Source organism: Neovison vison, chromosome 6 (genome assembly GCF_020171115.1).
Source record: "Neovison vison isolate M4711 chromosome 6, ASM_NN_V1, whole genome shotgun sequence".
Classification (NCBI taxonomy): Eukaryota; Metazoa; Chordata; class Mammalia; order Carnivora; family Mustelidae; genus Neogale; species Neogale vison.
In genome coordinates this window covers 169,091,559-169,110,836 of record NC_058096.1, presented here as the reverse complement: position 1 = coordinate 169,110,836, position 19,278 = coordinate 169,091,559, and the positions used below count along the sequence as shown (strand labels likewise).

Here is a 19,278-nt window from a genome sequence, read left to right as displayed (position 1 = left end):
AGCAACCAACAGTTGCTGTAGGCTGGTGAAAAATTTACCTCAGCCAGCTCCCAACCACTACTCATCAACTGAGGAACCTTTGAAAGAGATTATAAAGCTCCTGAGGGTAAGGCATTTGTCTTACAGGTAGCACTCTGACTCTAAATGATGGAAAGCCCAAGAAAGGTTGCTGAAGCCACCCCACCTGTGCTGTTCATGCCCACCTTATATTCCAGGGAAAGCAAAGTCTCTGTCTTAGAAGTCCAGCTCCATTTGTGAACTACGTAGCCTTTGTAGTCATTGGCAGTCCCACCTTCTTCATCCAAGACCAAGACGTATGGGCAACTAGAAGAAATATAGCAGTGAGAAGTTGATGTCAAGCCCCTGAAGGAAGCCTCATCACCACAGACTATAGGCAGGCAGGGCTCCGAGACTCTGTCCTAGACTAGAAGAACCCTGACAGCCAGTGGGCAGCCTCACTTCCTCTGCCTAATACGGTTTGACACCTCTTCATCTGTTGATGCTATATGAATGTCAGTCAGAAAGGGTAGGTTTGAGAGAGATAATAGAGGCTCAGGCCAAACCCAAAAGAGAAGAAATGAGATATGTGCCCAAAAGCCTGGGTGTATAAGATCTCAGGCACCAAAATGGCAATGGGAACATCTATAGCAGAAGAATAAGTCATTCCTTCTGAAAACAGTTCTTTATGATATTGACTTTTGACTGACAAGAATATGTGCCTCTCTTAAAAACCCCCATGGAAGTTGTACCCATGGCTTCTCCTTTACTCACTTCTGGTATAAAACACTCTTCTCCACTAATTCTTCCATGAATCAAGCCAACAATCCAGACCTTAGTGCTCTGGGGGTACAAGTGGAGCAGGACTTGAGGAGGTGCACTTCTCTTTTGCTATGACATGGATCTAGCAAGCAAAGGTCAGCCCTCAACATACCTATGTCCATGCAGGTCCCAATTTAGCCCTGCCTCACGGCCTTCCCAGGCCTCTGGACACTGATGGCCCCTCCTTTTCCTGTAGACCACCACCTCAGTGTGTTCCTCTGTAACCTCCAGAAACACTTCCATGGGGCCAGGATTCCCCCAAACCACTTACCGGGCCTTCATGTTGTACTGAACACAGCCCTGTCCTTCAGCATTGAGCAGAGCCAGAAAGAAGCTAGGTGTATCATTAAAGAGGCAGGTGATGGTTCTTCCTTTGCAGCACGTGGGGATCTGACACATGGCGATGTTTCCAGAGGGATAGCTGGCAGATAGTCAAGGAGAACAGAAAACTCTCCAGGTTCTGCTCTCAGGTGCTCCAGATCTCATGTCAAATTGGTAGTTATTTGGTGCATCATTCTCAGTCTTCAAAGACCCTCCCTGCACTTTGCATAAGTAACAACTAAATAATTATGGAGCACAACCATGCCCCATGTGCCTTCCTGTATCTTCTTTCCATTTGTCACAACCACCCTATGGTAGGTAGTATTATCTCCATTTTACAGATGATAGAGCCTCCTGGGATGTGGGAATTTCAGCTAAAGCCAGGAAAGTCTCGGGCAAATCAGGGCAAGTTGGATCTGTAGGATGAGGAATCCAAGGTGCAAAGAAATGATCATCCCACACGACAGAACAGGGAAGTAGCAGAACCTGTACCTGAAATATGAAGTATCTTTCTAATGTTGTCAGACTGCCTCCCCTTATGATCGGTCTAGGAGAGGAGGCAACATCTCCTTGCTCATTTCCTACTAAGGCGACCCCAAGAAGCACTGGTCTCAGCCTAAAGGAATATGATGTGGACAGCTATGGCAGGAATTTCAATAGTACCCCAAAAGAATTTTAGTGGTTGGCACCGGGGCTCAACTGCTTTCAAATGCTTCCCCCACTAATGGGGGAAAAAATAAACAGATAGGAATCATAAACAGTAACAAATGGAAATTCTAAAGCTGAATAGTACAATAACTGGAATGAAAAAAAATCACTAGATGGGGTTTAGCAGCATATTGGAGCAGAAGTGTCAGTGAACTTGAAGATGGATCAGTAGAGTTAACCAGCCTGAGGAGCACAAAGAAAAAAGAATGAAGAAGAGTTAATGGAGCCTAAGAGATCCATGGCAGACCATTAAGCATACAAATATATCCATAACATGAATCTCAGAAGGACAGAAGAGAGAGAGAAGAGGGGAAGAAAGAATATTTGGAAGAAATAATGATTAAAAGTGCCACAAATTTGATGAAAGACATGACTGTACACACTCAAGAAGTTTAACAAACTGGAAGGAGAATAAATGCAAAGAAAGCCATGCTGAGACACATTATTATCAAACTGCCAAAAGACAAAGACTAAGAATCTTGAAAGCAGCAAGAGAAAAGAGACTCATCATGTATGTGGGATACTTAATGAAGATATGGACAATTTCTTATCAGAAACCATGGAGGCCGGAAGGCACTGGGATGAAATATTTAAAGAGCCAAAAAAAAAAAAAAAAAAAACTATCAACCAAGAATTCTATATTGAGCAAAACTATCCTACAAAATGAAGAAATTAAGACTTTCTAGATAAACATAAGTTGAGGCGGTTCACCATAGGTAGATCTGCCCTATAGGAAATGCTAGGCTGACATGAAAGGATATTAGATAATAATTAAAAGCAATACAAGTAAAAATAATACCAGTAAAGGTAACTATAAAAGTAAATATAAAACCAGTATTATTGTATTTTTTTTAAATATTTAATTTATTTATTTGACAGACAGAGATCACAAGTAGGCAGAGAGGCAGGCAGAGAGAGAGAGAGGAGGAAGCAGGTTCCCTGTGGAGCAGAGAGCCTGATGCGGGGCTCGATCCCAGAACCCTGGGATCATGACCTGAGCCGAAGGCAGAGGCTTTAACCCACAGAGCCACCCAGGCGCCCCTGTATTATTGTATTTTTGGTTTATAATTTCTCTTTTTACCCCAGCTAAGTTGAAAGACAAAGATACAAAACACTAATTGTATATCTATGTTAATGGCACACATTCATATATAAAGATGTAATTTATGATAACAACATAAAGGAGGAAGGGTGAGCTGTTTAACAGCAGAGTTTTGTGTACTATTAAGCCTAAATTGGTATTAGTATGAACTAGTTTGTTGTCAGCTGTAATAATCAAAGGTATTAGTTTCTTCAGATTTCCATAATATCCAGACCACAAACTTGATAACCTGCACAAGAGAAATTTATTCTCTCACAGTTCTGGATGTTTGAAGTCTGAAAACAAGGTGTTGACAAGGCCCATCTCTTTCTTTCCTCTTTGTGTGTCTGTTTTCTCTTGATTGGATTTGGCTCCACCCTAAGCCAATATGACTTAATCTTAATTAATCATATCTGCAAAGACCCTACTTCCAAATATGATCACATTCTGAAGCTCCAGATGAACATACATTTTGGAGACACTATTCAATCCATTATACCAGAATAAACACCAAAAAAAAAAAAAAAAACCAAACCCAAAAGATATGGACTAAAGAAAATGAGAGAGAATAAAAATGGCATACTAAATCAGTTCAACACAGAGAAGAAGGTAATAGTATAGGAACACAAGAACAACAACAACAAAAAGATATCACATATAGAAAATGAATAGTAAAATGACAGAATCAAGCCCTTCCAAATCAGCAATTACATTAAATAAAAATGGATTAAATTCTCCAACAAAAAGGCAGACTGACAGAATGGATTATGTTTAAAATCCATTTAAATATATATACATATATATGTTTAAATATATATATGCAGTCTATAAGAAGCTTATTTTAGATCCAAAGACACAACTAGGTTGAAAGCCAGATGGAAAATAGATATTCCATCCAACTAGTAACCAAAAGACAGCAGTGGTGGTTATAAGTATATCAGAGACAAAAGACTTTAAAAATTTTTATAAGAAACAAAGAAGAAAACTGCACATTGAGAAAAAGGTCAATACCTCAAGAAGATACAATTATAGACATATACACACCTAACAGCAGAGCCCCCCAAAATATGAAGCAAAATCTTACAGGGTTAAAAAAAGAAATAGTTCTACAATAGAAGTTGGAAAACTTCACTACCTTACTTTTAATCATGGATAGAACAATTACACAGAAGATCAATAAAGAAAATAAAGAATTTGAACACTGCTATAAACCAACTAGACCTAACAGAACACTCCACCCAACAATAGAGAATACACATTCTTTTTGAGTCCACAGGACCATTCTCTGGTAGAGACAACATGTTAGGCCACAAAACAAATCTCAATAAATTTGAAAAGATTGGAATCATAGAAAGTACCTTCTCTGACAACAGAATGAAATTAGAAATCAATGGCAGAAGGAAATTTAGAAAATTCTCAGGTGCAAATTAAATAATACACCTTTAAACAAATGGATAGAGAAGTAATCACAAGGGAAATTAGAAAACAGCTGAAAGTGTGAAAACAAAAATACAATATATCAAAACTTATGGAATAAGGCATGGGAATGAGGTCAGAGGGCAGAGTCTGAGGGAGCAGCCACAGAAGCCAGGACAGCTGTTGACATTTTGGCTGGGACACTGAGGAGCCCTGGGAATCTGGCCCAGTCTTGTGCTCCCATCCTCATCCAATGTGCTCTTCACAGGGGATGACCCCCCAACCAGGTGCTCACACCTACATTCAGGGCAGACCTGGGAGATTTACTATCAGGTGTTCCACTGTAATAATGCTGGAGTTAGGAAATCTCCATTTCTTTGCTCCTAACCAGAAGACTTTGTTCTCTGCATACAGAGTAGGAATAATGTACGTAGAAGCTGGCTGACATTTAAAGCTGAAGATTATCATGACTGTTCAACATAAGCTCTATTCTGAAGTTAAACGAATTGTCTTGGAAATACTATGTTGGTTTCATTCTGAGTGCTCAGAGAATCATCCCCACAGAAACACAATATGCTGGTAACCCAAATTTGCTTTTGGAACCATGAAAACTGCTCATTTTTTGTTTTGACAATACAATCATAGATGACAATATGACACCTGGATTGTACAGTGCACTCCAGAGAAAAATCTTCTACAAAATTCTTATGAAAAAGGGTTTAGGGCAGAATCTTTTAAGCATTTGGAAGTTGCCGGTATAAGAGAAGATGAAGTGAAAAGAGCAGGGACATCATTATCTTTCATTCTAGGGATGGTGGAACTTTTGAACTTTATAAGGAAGGACAAGGATAAATTTTACTGCATCATTATTTCAGATTCAAAATCAGTTTCCATATATGGGGCTTTAGGAGCTACCAGTTTTCATGATGTGTTTGACAAAGTATTTGCAAATCCAGCAGTTTTTGATAACAAAGGTCATCTCACTGAAAAATTATCAAACTCATTCTTGCAATTAGGTGCCCAGAGAATCTTTGCAAAAATGTAGTTTTGGTAGAATTTGTAGATTCAGTTACAACTTGTGAATTATATACAAATTTTTGATATAGGTGATGTGAAAATGATGCCTGTCCAGTAACTATTTAAAAGAAGAATGATGTTGCCATGCCATGGAAAGTATATACTTTAGAAAAAACTCTTTCCAAAATGTCTCAAAATCTTGAACCTATGGAATAATCTGTTGTAGTTTGGTCTTTGTGTATTGAAATAATTTCTCATTTATAATTTTTAATAAAGGAGTAATATGTCAACAGCATTATGGGATGATGTGAAAGCAGCTCAGGAAGAAATTTATAGCTATAAATATCCACATTAAAAGAGAAGATCTCAAATCAATAACCATAATTTTCACCTTAGGAACTAAAAAAAGAAGAGAAAACTGAAGTTAAAACTAGCCAAAGGGAGGAAATAATAAAGATTAGAAAAGAGAAAAATAGAACAGAGAAAAGAACAACACTGGGAAGAACAAACAAAACCAAAAGTTGATTCTTTGAAAAGATCAAAAAAATTGAGAAACCTTTAACTAGACTGAGTTAGAGAAAAAGGAAAATTCAAATTCCTAAAATCATAAAGTGGAGACTTGACTACTGACTTTACAGAAATTTTAAAAATAATACATCATAAGAGATGTATATGAACAATTGTATATCTACAAGTGATCTAGTCCATTTGTAAAAAATAAATCCTAGAAACACACAAAGGAAGTTGCAGGATACAAAATCAACACACAGAAATCAGTTGTCCCTCATGAACATGGGATGTCTTTCCATTTATCTCATTCTTCTTTAATATATTTCAACAGTATTTTGTAGTTTTTGATGTAGAAGTCTGACACCTCCTTGGTTAAATTTATTCCAAAGTATTTTATGCTTTTGGATGCTAGTGTAAATGACATTATTTCCTCTGGTTCATCACTTTTTATTCTTGCAGTTGTTCATAGAGCATTTCACATAATTTGTTGTTAGTATTCAAGGATTGGCAGTCTTAATATTGTTCATGGCAAAATGCCCCACAGTGACCTATAGATTCAATACAATCCATATAGAAATTTCATCTGTTCTTACAAAAACAGGAAATTTGATTTTTAAAATCATATGGACTTGCACAGGACCCCAAATAACCAAAATCATCTTGAAAAAAAGAAAAAGGTGAGTCAAACTTCCTAATTTCAACACTTCACAACAAAGCTACAATAATCAAAACACTGTGGCACTGACATACAGATCAATGGACTAGAACTGAGAGTCCAAAAATAAACTCATGTATCAACGATTAACTGATCTTCAACAAGGGTGCCAAGACCATTCAATGGCAAAAGAATAGACTCCTCAAGAAATAGAGATGGGACAACTGGATATCACTTGAGAAAGGATGAAGTTGGATCCTGATCTCACACCATATGTAAAAATCAACTGAAAATGGATCAAAGACCTAAATGTAAGGCCTGTAAACCATTAAACTCTTAGAAGACAATACAGGCATAAGGATAGTTTCTTGGATATGAAACCCAAAGCAGAAGGAACCAAAAAAAAAAGAAAAAAAAATTGGACTTCATAAAAATTTAAAACTTCCATACTTCAAGAGAATGAAAGAGTACTTCATACCATCAAGAGAATGAAAAAACACCCCACAGGATAGGAAAAAAGTTGCAAATCATTTATCAGATAAGGATCTAGTATCTATAATATATAAACAACCCTTGGAACTCAATAAGTAATGGACAATAAAAAAATGTGTGAAGGACTTGAATATACATTTCTACAAAGAAGATATGCCAAGAAGGCACATGAAGATGCTTGAAAGCATTAGTTATCATTAGTAATCAAAGCCACAATGAGATATTACTTTACATCCACTAGAGTGGCTGGAATTTAAAAATTGGAAAATATCAAGTATAGTCAAGAATGTGGAGAACCTGGAACTCTTACAGATTGTAGGCAGGAATATAACACAGTGGCACAGAGCCACCGGAGAAAACATTTTGGAGGGCCTTAAATAAGTTAAACATAGAACTATATGACCCAGTAATTCCACTCCCATGTATAGACCCAAAAGAATTAAAAACAGGTGTTCAGGGACGCCTGGGTGGCTCAGTGGGTTGGGCCACTGCCTTCGGCTCCGGTCATGATCTCAGGGTTCTGGGATCGAGTCCCGCATCAGACTCTCTGCTCAGCAGGGAGCCTGCTTCCCTCTCTCTCTCTCTGCCTGCCTCTCCGTCTACTTGTGATTTCTCTCTGTCAAATAAATAAATAAAATCTTAAAAAAAAAAAAACAGGTGTTCACAGTAGCCCAATGGTGGGGAAAACCTAATGTCCATAAACAAACGAATGGATTAGAAGAAAGTGGAACATCCATATAATAGAATATTATTCAGCCACAAAAAGGAAGTTGTGAGTTGTGCCATAATGTGTGACCCTTGAAAACATTATGCTCAGTGAAAGGAGCCAGACACAAAAGGTCACATATGGTAGGATTTATAAGATGTACAGAAGAGGCAAATCAAAAGAGACAAAAACATATTGGTGGTTGCTAGGTCTAGGGTAGGGGAAAACAGAAAGTCATGGCTGAATGGGCATAGGGTTTTCTTTTGGGGTGATGAAAAGTTTGTGGAACTTGAGACAAGTGATGGAAGCATCACTGTCAATGCATTGACGGCCACTCAATTGGATATACCCCAATTTTAAAAAGGAGGCACTGTTGTATAGTAAAATGTGGATGAACCTTGAAGACATAATGGTGAGGGAAAGAAGCCAGATACAAAAGGCCACATGCTGCATGATCTGGAACAGGTAAATGCAAAGAAGCAAAAAGCATGTTACTGTTTGCCAGGAACTGTAGGGGAGGGGAAATGGGGAGCGTCTGCTTAACAAACATGGGGTTTGCTTTCAGGGTGATGAAAAAGCCCTGGAACTAGGTTGTGGAGATGGCTGCTCAGCATTATGAGTATAGTTCATGCGCTTCAATTACACACTTCAAGCTGATTAAAATGAGAAATTTTATGCAATGTACATGTTTTCATATTAAAAAAAAATAAGTACCTCAGAGTATTTCTAAGGAAACAGTGCTGAGCACAGTGAATAAAGTTTGTTTTAAGTATGATGAGTCCGTGCATAGGAAAAAAGGCTTTACGGGAAGCTTGATGGGAGAATCAGTAGTTGTGGGAAGATATCCGGGAGATGCTGACAATGGAGGGAATCACACCCAAATGAAATGAATACTGGGATGGTTCTGGGGTCTGATGTGGACAAAGAACAAACCAATTGGGGCTGGCAGCTTTCTGGCACCTCAGGGGTAGACAAACCATTTCTACTTGAGAGCTTTGGCCAGCAATCTCCATGAGACCGGAATTAACTGCTGAGTCCAGAAAATGTCTTCCAAACATTTTTCTCTGCTTACAAGGGATGTAACAGGTACATGCGTGCTTTGGCCACTGGAACACAGTAACACAGAATTTCTCCAAGATCATTGGGTCCGACTTCTTCTGCTTATAGTGAAGGCAAGTGAAGCCCAGAGAGATGAAGTGACCTGGCAGGGACACCAAGAAGAACTGGGCCTAGAATCCAGCCTCTTGGGACTTTCAAAGATGAAATGCATTGGAGGACAGGATGTGGTCACTGGTGGCATATGGGTCAAGCATGACAGTAGCAGGGCCTACAGGTTTGGGGTGGTCCCACCTGAGGGGACCTCGGGATTCTGGGACAGAGGGAAGAGAAGGAGGGCTGCGCTCTAGGTCACCCACTGTGGTTCTGCTGATAGCAACAGAATTCACACAGTTTCTCGAGCTCAGGGAGATGATCCTATTCAAGGCAATGAAGAATCAGGAAAGGGGGAAGGGAGAGCCCATGACTCCCAGTAAGCAGCAGTTACCCTAGAAGGAGTTTGCTGTGTTCAATATCACAGGCCTCCCTGGAAGCAGGGCCAAGAGGAGTGTGATGAATGGATTCATTTACGGTCAGAGAAACAATAGGATGCCTTTGACAAGGCACTTAAATTCTGAATTCCCAGTTCAGCTGGAAAAGAGGCCAAATGAAGTGAGGGCGGGGGGCGGCGGTGGGGGGGCTACTGGCGGGCAGGCTTGGCTTGGCAGCCTATTTGACAGTTCAGAGAGCTCCCTCTCTTCCAAAGGTATGGGACACTGAGTACCCTGTGGTTTTATTATTAAACAAGGCCATCTTCCTTCCTCCCATCCCCTGCTCTCTGCTCCACGAAAGAATCCTGGGAGGCCTAACAATTACGCCAGGAGGACAGACCTAAATAGAGGTGAAGAGGTGAAATCAAGGCCTGGCTCTCCCACCAAACTCCTTTTGTAACACTGAAGTGAGTGACACCATCCATTCCTACAAGGAAGGGACAGGGATGTCTGGCTTAGTGGCTCCTCTTTTTGATGTCTCATCCAACTCAGACTGTAAAACCTAGAATCAGCCTCAGAGCCTTGTTGCCAAATGGGCTGGGCATCCGGTCCAGCCCCACTGTCTGTTGGGGAGTGGGCAACAGGACCCCTGCAAGGAACACAGGGGTCCAAGGCTGCTTCTTGATGCATTGCTTCCCACCCAGACATTCTCCAAAGGGAGCCCTCTCTGACCTGAACAAAAAATGCCTAATATCCTAAAGAACATATCACCAGGCTTTTCCGGTCAGTTGAAAAGCCAAAGTAAACGCTCAGGCTTATTCAAACCCGGAGCTTTTCTGGGGCTGAGTTGCTGGGGAGAAGGGGCAGCAGCAAATAAAAGGATACTACACAAAGGAGGACCCATCATAGAAGGCGTAATGGAACTTGATGATCTTCTTGGATACCTTCCACTCTTGAGAATGCCGGACAAAGTGAGGGTGGTGGTAGGCGGGAGGCTGGTGAAGGGTGGAAGCGGAGGTCTGAGCACCTGAAGGGTGAGGGTGGTGGGAGCTCGGGGTCTGAGCATCCCCTTTCGGGGCTGACATTAGATGAGGGGGCACCTTTGCCCTGTAGTTGCGAAAGATCAGGGGGCAGGAGAAAGTCCTCCCTTTCCACGAGGCCCTTTCCGCTTCTCTGCAGGGAAGGAGACCAACATATCTTCTAGCCACTTGGCTCTTACTCACCAGGGACACTCTCTCTATAGCCCCTGCCCAGTTCCCAAGATTCCCATCCCATTTCCCTGTCCCCAGAGCACCTCAGCCTGCCCCATTCCCCCCTATCCTTAAAAGCAGGAGTTTTAGGTAGAACTGGGAAACTGTCCTCTGAAACTAGTCTCTGCCTAACTTCTACCTTCAGCAATAGGGTAAGGACCCACGGAGTGGGACCGAGTACAGAAGGGGGACCTGGTAGGGGAGCTGGAGGTGCTGCACACTCCCCACTCCTGAGGTTATAAAAGAGCTTCCTTCCAGAATATCACAATAAGGGGCAAGCTGGGTGGTTTCCCTCCTCCCGTGTTCTGTAGCTGCATTAATGGCCCAGGGGAGCCCAAGACGTCTGCCTTAAATGGGGCTAGGTTTTAAATCCTTTATGACCAATGGTCTGAGTCTTTGGAGAAATATAGACTAACTTGCTAAGACTCGTGGGACCCAGAATCATAGATATCATTAATCACCCATGTCAATGCTTTTTTTTTTTCCTCTGAAAGGATTTTTGCTGCTGCTATTGTTATAGGAAAACATCTGACAAATTATGTTAAGAAATAAATGTTCAGGGCACAAAGCCTTAAAAGTGTAAGGAGCCCTGCAAATTGTGAAGAGGCAAAGATCAATGCCCTGGTGTCAGGTCCACCAAACTGTGGGACCTCTGGCAATGGCTTACCTACCCATCTGCTTGGGCTGCCTCAGTTTCCTCATCTGCAAAATGGACATACCTCCTCTTCCTCATCAGGTTGTAGTAAGGACTGAAAAGGACTGTGTGGGGGGAGAGACTGGGAATGGGAGAGTATGTGAGGGACAGCCGTGACCCCTGACACTGTCGTTGGGGGCACTGGGTAGCTAGCGCTTCCTGGCACTGCTCAGGCTCTTCTGTGAATTCCCCTTCATGCACAAACAGGTAGCTGGTGGTCATACCCAACTCTCACATCTGCCCCCAACCACTGAGGTGCTCACATATGGCGACACATCTCCTGCAGCTTTTCCCGGACCTCAGGGCAGGGATCGCTGAACTCCACGCTGACAGAGGCAGACATTCCAGCTCCTCGTGGAAAGGGCGACACAGTTATGTCTTCTAAGTTTTTTGATTTACCTGTTACTGGAGAGTAAGAGGTTAGAGAGGGGGTTTTAGGGAGTGGTTTCTTAAGACATCATGCTCAGATGGGGATGTGGCAGCAGGGAGAGCAGGAGAGCAGTATCTTCGGATGGTCAAAGTAACTGGGGGCATCATTCATGGTTTCCAGGGACAGGAATCCCTGGCAGGTCACTTGTAACAGAGAGACGTTGCTCTGCAAGTCAATTAGCATAAGGAACAAATGTGTGCAGAGTGATGAGCCCAGCCATGTTTCCCCAGGACGGCCTGTGCGCATGACTGCCATGGGGGCAGGAAGTGATTCTCTTCTGACACTTCTGATTAAAGACAGAAGATCTCAGGGGCAACTGGGTGGCTCAGTCAGTTGGTTGTATCTGACTCTTGATTTTGGCTCAGGTCATGATCTCAGGGTTGTAAGATCAAGCCCTCCATCAAGCTCCAGCTGTGTGTAGAGCTTGCTTGAGATTCTCTCCCAAGGCACCTGGGTGGTACAGTCGGTTAAGCATCTGACTCTTGCTTTTTGCTGAGGTCACGATCTCAGGATTTTGGGATTGAGCCCCATGTGGAGTCCTAAATGGAATCCCTTGTGGAGCCCTGCATCAGACTCTACGCTCGGTGGGAAGTCTGCTCCTTTCCCTCTGCCTATCCCCTACCCCCCTACACACACACACACACACACACACTCTCTCTCTCTCTCTCTCTCTCTCAAAAAACAAACAAACAAACAAACAAACAAACAAAAAGGCAGAATGTCTCAACTCCATCTCAATCAACTGTAACACTTTTCTGATGTTGGCTAACCTCAGACCTTCAATGAAGGGTAGTGTATATCAACTGAGACTTGGACTGAAATTATTTTCTTTATATATATATTGTGGTTAAATACACTTCACAAAAATTTACCATCCTTACCATTCTTACTGTGGACAGCCCCGTGGTATTAAATACATTTACACTGTTGTATACCCATTGTCGATTTAGTCTGAATTATAATTATCAGATATATGATTTATAAATATTTTCTCCCATTCTGCCTTTTTACTCTATGGATAGTGTCTTTCGATGTACAAAATTTAACATTTTCACAAAGTCCAATTTGTCTGTTTTTAAATTTTATTTTTTAAATTTCTTTTCAGTGTTCCAGAATTCATTGTTTATGCACCACACCCAGTGCTCCATGCAATATGTGCCCTCCACAATTTGTCTATTTTCTGTTGTTGTTGCTGTACCATATCCAAGAAATCATTGCCAAGCCCAGTGTCATGAAATTTTGCCTATATTTTCTTCTAAGAATTTTATTGTTGTAGGTCTTGTATTTAGTACCTTGTTCCATTTTGAGTTAATTTTCAGATATGGTATTGGGTAAAGATCCAACTTCATTCATTTTCTAGTGGAAATCCAGTTTTCTCAGTGCTATTTGTTGAAAAGACTGGATACCCCATTAAATGGTCTTAGCATCCTTGTCAAAACTGACCATATATACAAAGATTTATTCCTGGAGTCTCTCTTCTATTTTATTGGTATATACATCTGTCTTTACATCAATACCATGCCATTTTGATTACTGTATCTTTGTAGTAAGTAATGAAATCAGGAAATGTGAGTCCTCCAATTTTTTCTTGTTTTTTTTAAGATTGTTTTGGTTCTTCAGGGGTCCCTTGAGATTCTATACATATTTTAAGATGAATTTTCCTATTTCTATAAAAAAATCATTGGGATTTTGATAGGGATTGCTTTGAATCTGTAGATCATTCTGGATAGTATTAACATTTTAACAATTTTAACTCTTCCAATTCATAAACATAGCATATGTTTCCATTTATTTGTTTCTTCTTTAATTACTCCCAGCAATGCTTTGTAGTTTTCATTGTACAAGTCTTTCATTTCCTTGGTTAAGTTAATTCCTAAATATTTTGCTCTTTTTTCTGCTATTGGAATTGTTTTGTAATTTCCTTTTCAGAGTGTTCATTGTTTGCATATGGAAATGAATGGATTTGTGTGTTATATCCTGCTACTTTGATGAATTCATTTATTCTAACAGGTTTTATTGTGTGGAATCTTCATGGTTTTCTGTATGAAAGATCATATTATCTGCAAACAGATAATTTAAATTCTTCCTTTCTAATTTGAATGTCTTTTATTCCTTTTTCTTGTCAATCTTGCTTTGGCTAGGACTTCCAGTTTGGTATTGAATAGAAAGGGGTGAAAGTGGGTATCTTTGCCTTGTTTCTGATCTTAAAAGCTTTCAGTCTTCCACTATGAAGTATGATATTTATGTCTTTATGTTTTTCATATATGACTTTTACCATGTGAAGGTAATTTACTTCTATTTACTTCACTTTTTTTGGGATGTGAGGGTGATCTGGCTGCGACATCTGTCACCCCATTGATCGCCAGGGTTGATTCAGCTGATCTGGCTGGCTAGGCGGGTTTCCCTTCCTCCCTCACCGCTCCATGTGCGTCCCTCCCGAAGCTGCGCGCTCGAAGAGGACGACCTTCCCCGATAGAGGAGAGGACCGTTCTTCGGTCAAGGGTATACGAGTAGCTGCGCTCCCCTGCTAGAACCTCCAAACAAGCTCTCATATTTACTTCACTTTTTTTTAATCATGAAAGGGTGTTGAATTGTCAAATGATTTTTCTGCATCAATTGAGATGATCATGTGGTTTTTTTCCCCTTCATTCTGTGACTGAGTTTTGTGTGTTGAACCACCCTTGCATTCCAAGAATAAATCCTGCTTGGTGTCATGGTGTATAATTCCTAATGTGCTGTTGAACTCTGTTGTTAGTGTTTTGTTGAATATTTTTGATTCAATGTTCATAAAGGATATTGTCTGTGGTTTTCTTTTGTTGTGATGCCTCTGTCTGATGCTGGCTTCACAGAATGAGTTTGGAAGTGTTCCCTCTTCTTTTTTTGGAAAAGTTTGAGAATGATTGTAATTCTTAAAATCTTTGGTAGAATTTGCCACTAAAGCTGTCAAATCTAGGACTTTTCTTTGTTGGGAGTCTTTTTTTTTTAAAGATTTATTTATTTACCTTAGAGACAGTGTGAGTTGGGGGGAGCCGCAGAGAGGGAGGGAGACAAGCAAACTCCTGGCCGAGTAGGGAGCTCGATGTGGGGCTCAACCACAGGACCCTGAGATCATGACCTGAGCTGAAACCAAGAATCAGATGCTCAACTGACTGAGCCATCCAGGTGCCCCTTTGTTGGAGATTTTTGATTATTGATTTAATCTCTTTAGTATCTATAGGTCTATCAAAATTTTCTACTTCTTCCTGATTCAGTTTGTGTAGGTTTTGTGTTTCTAGAAATCTGTCCATTTCATGCAAGTTATCCAATTTGTTGGTGTAGAATTGTTCATTGTATGCTATCATAATCCTTTTTTTTTTTTTTTTTTGGTAGAATCAGCGGTAGAGTGCCCACTTTCAATTCATTTTAGTAATGTGAGTCTTATCTCTTTTTTCCTTAGTTGATCTAGCTAAAAGTTTATCAATCATGTTGATCTTTTCAAAGAATCAACTTTTGATTTCAGTGGCTTTTTAACTCTCTCATTTCTCTCTGTTCTAATCTTTATTCTTTCCTTTTCTAGCTTTGGTTTTAATTTTTCTTTTTCTAGTTCCTTAAGTTGTAAATTTAGGTTTTTTAATATGATATCTTTCTTGTCTTTAAATGTAATCATTTGTGACTATAAATTCTCCCCCTTAGTACTACTTCTGCTGCATCCTGTAAGTTTTGGTTTATGATGTTCTCATTTTCATTCATCTCTAAATATTTTCTAACTGCTCTTGTTTCTTCTTTAATGTGTTTGTTGTTTAAGAATGTTATTTACAAAATTGGAAAAAAAAAAAAAAGAATGTTATTTACAGGGCACCTGGATGGCTCAGTTGGTTAAGCATCTGACTCTTGATTTTGGCTCAGGTCATGATCTCAGGGTCATGAAATTGAGCCCCGTGTCAGGCTCTGCTCTCAGTGCAAGTCATCCTGAATTTCCCTCTCCCACCTCCTTTTCCCTGCTCTCTCTTTCTCTAAAAATAAATAAAATATTTAAAGAATGTATTACTTACTTTCCACAATATTGTGATTTTTTTTCTAATTTTTTTTTCCATTATTGCTTTCTAACTTCATCCTACTCTGGTCAGAAAAGATACTTGTGTTTTATCTATCTTTTTTAATCGATTGAGACAATCTGTGGCCTAACATATGGCCTCTTCCGAAAAATGGCCCATGTGCACTTGAGAAGAATGTGTATTGTTTTTGTTGTTTTCTAATTGATTTATTGTGCTATTTAAGTCCTTTATTTCCTTATTTATCTTCTGCCTGGTTGTTTTTCCATTATTGTGAGAAGGATATTAAAATTTCCAAACATTATTGTAGAACTGTCTTTAATCTGTCAGTTTTTGCTTCAGATAGTATTATGGTCTGTCATTAGGTGCACAAACATTTATATTATCTCTTTGTTATATTGAAACTTTTATTAACACAGTGTGTCCTTTGTTTCCTGTAAACATTTTCGATTTAAAGTTTTTTGTCTGATACCGGTATTGCTATCCTTGCTCTCTTTGGTTACTCTTTGCATAGAATATATTTTTCTATCCTTTCTTTTTTCCTTTTTGAGAAATTTTAATTCAGTTAGCCAACATACAGAACATCATTACTTTCAGATTTTTTCCCATTCTTTCACCTTCAACCTGTTTGAGTCTTTGGATCTCAAGTGACTCTCTTATAGACAGCATATTGTTGGATCATGTGTTCTTATCCATTCTGCCAATCTCTGCCTTTTGATTGGATAGTTTAATCCATTCAACTTAAAGTAATTGCTGATGAAGGACTTCTGTTATTGTAGTTTTTACTATATGCCTTATGGCTTTTGTCCCTCATATCTTTCAATACTGTTCCCTTTATATTGATTGTCATAAAAGGTTTAAATTCCTTTCTCATTTGCTTTTTGGTATATTCTATGGCTATTTTCTTTGTGGTTACATTGGGGATACCATGGGGACTTACATTTAACATCCTAAAGTTCTAAAACTCTAATTTGAATTTTTGCTAGCTTAACTTCAGTAACACAAAAAACCTCTCCTCCTTTACAGATTCATCCTCAACCCTTTCAGCCATCACAAGATCACAGCTTTACATACTATGTGCACCAAAACACAAAATAACAATGCTCTTAATTGTATGTCTTTTAAATTACATAGTAAATAAGATTTGTACTTACCAACCAGAGTTACAGTAATACTTTTACACTAATAATTTTTATTTAAACGTATGTCTCTTAAATCATGTAAAAAACAAAAAGTATAGTTACAAACCAGTTACAATAATACTAGCTTTTATAATTGCCCATATCTTTACTTTTATTGAGATCTTTATTTCTCCATACAACTTCAAGGTACTGTCTAGTGTCATTTCATTTCACCTTGTGGGACTCCCTTGAGCACTTCTTGAAGGGTAGGTCTGGCAATCATGAACTCCCTTGGGTTTTAACAATCTGGGAAAGTTTTAATAGTTCCCTCACTTTTGAAGGACAGTTTTGCTGAACATAGGATTCTTGGCTGACGGGTTTGGGGGTTTTTTTTCCCCCTTTTAACACTCTGAATATACATGCCCAGAGGCCACATGCCTTGCGGCTTCCAAAGTTTCTGATGAGAAATCTGCTGATAATGTTGTTGAGAATTCCCTGGATGTAATGATTTACTTTTCTCTTGCTGTTTTCCAGGTTCTCTGTCACAGTCTTTCGAAAGTTATAATGTGTCTTGGTGTAGGTCTCTTTGAGTTCATGTTGCCTGGAGTCTGTCAAGCTTCTCTGATGTTTATATTCACATCTTTCATCAAGTTTGGGAAGTTTTCAGCCAACATTTCCTCAAATATTTTCACTGTCCCTTTCTCTTTTCTTCTGAGACTCCCACAATGCACATGGATTCTCCTTGATGGTGTCCCACAGGTAACCTTAGGCTCCATTCATTTTTTAAAAACATTTTCTTTCTGTGCTTCAAATTCAGTAATTTCAACAGTTCTATCTTCAACTTTGCTTATTCTTTCTTCTGCCTGCTCAAATCTGTGGGTGGCAATGTTTTGTGCCTATTGCACTTATTTTCACAGTTAACCCCTTATGGCAAGTATTAGTTGGTGTAAGGATATGGTGACATGAAATCGTGGAGGTGGTCTTCCATGACTGAAATTCCAGGGACATCTGCTGAGGTCCACATGTTTCTGAGCCTCTGCTGCCCACCCAACTGGAGCCACATGCTCTCCCTTAATATATGCAGGCTCAACTTCATGAATGAAAACTGGTTCTAAGCCAAAGCCTCTGCTCAGGCTCCCACTGAGCCCTGAGCACCTCAGAATGAAATCTCACTGTCAGCAAGCCTTGGGTTTTCTGGCTGGTGCTTGAATACCATCTCTGGTATCTGCACCATGACTGGTTTCTGGTCTCTTCCTCCAATCCTCCTGCCACCAAAGACCAGAGGCCCAGCTAGCAGCTGGCTGACCTCCTGGAACATCTTCTAGTCTGACCATTCATGTCTGGCTTGGCCCTAGGTGCCCTGAGTTCTTGAGGATGACAGCCTCTTGCTCCAGCCAGGAACCATTGTTGATAGACTTCTCTCAGTTCTTCTTCATAATGCTGGGCTACTTTCCAGACATAGCTCAGGGAGTAGGCTCAACTCTTGAAGCCTGTCTGCTCCAAGTGTGCCTGGCCCTAGAACTGCAAAGGGGGCAGTTGGTAAGGTATCATAGCACATGTGCATGAACAGATAGCAGAGGTCCAAAATTCAAAGTGGTCTAAAGCCAGAATAATTCTACAATACGTCCAAACTGGGAAAGTAATTTTTATAGTGAAAATGGGCATCACTACTTGTTATGTCAGGAAAATAAGCATAAATTGGGACATTCTTGGGGAAGATACACACATGGTTACTTATAAACTATTAGGAAAAGTTAACCATCCATTCTAGCATGCATGTATCAGATGAATTTCTGAACACATCAAGAACCTATAAGAAATGCAGCACTGTGAACACACATCTAGTGAGAACAATACAATATCATGATGACAAATCACATCTTGGTAGGGTAGCAGAGGAAAACAGCCAGACAGACAAAGAGACAAACAGAAAGCATCACCCTCAAGGTCATTAGAAAGAAAAACCATGAAATCTCTGTGTATCTTGAAAATAACTTTGTTTTCTCTCAAAGGGATTGTGTTTAATTATGGCCAGTTCAGGAGTGGATATAATAAAACCAAGAGCACATAATGTAGGATGTTAGAAATGATGCTGTGGGTTACTGCAGGGGTAAAGGAACTGGGGAAACAGGACAGCTGAATCTACTTCAAGCAAGGAAGCTAAAGAAGTCAGCTCCATTTGGGAGGGTATTGTCTTAGAGTCCACATGTGTACCCCCAGGATTTAGAACAGTGAATGACAACTAGTAATTGTTCACTAAACATTTGTTTACTAACTGAAAGGATATAGGATCAGCTTGATATGGAGATGAGGCCTGGCAGAAGGCAAATCACACAGCCATGAGGATGGGTCAGAAGTAATATCCAAACTTCTCAACTTCCAGACTTACCTCCAGTGTCTGTGGGAATCAAATGGACAGTCTTTGAACATTCCCACCTTATGCTGATCCTCCCACCACCTCTTTGCAAATACATGCCTCCCTTGCCTACCCCATTCCTCCA

General features: G+C 40.0%; 1 protein-coding gene and 1 pseudogene across 1 annotated transcript in view; one reads left to right on the top strand and one right to left on the bottom strand.

Annotated features, from left to right (window-relative positions):
• C6H3orf20 (chromosome 6 C3orf20 homolog) overlaps positions 1 to 19,278 on the bottom strand; it is a 79,167-nt gene that overhangs the window by 51,160 nt on the left and 8,729 nt on the right. The window contains exons 4-8 of the mRNA XM_044255213.1: positions 19,167 to 19,175; positions 11,459 to 11,600; positions 10,137 to 10,424; positions 1,091 to 1,240; positions 204 to 324 (exon numbers count right to left, since the gene is read on the bottom strand). Of these exons, the coding sequence (XP_044111148.1) occupies positions 204 to 324; positions 1,091 to 1,240; positions 10,137 to 10,424; positions 11,459 to 11,600; positions 19,167 to 19,175 (710 nt within the window). The remainder of the gene's footprint in view (positions 1 to 203; positions 325 to 1,090; positions 1,241 to 10,136; positions 10,425 to 11,458; positions 11,601 to 19,166; positions 19,176 to 19,278) is intronic.
• LOC122908423 lies at positions 4,954 to 5,644 on the top strand (annotated as a pseudogene).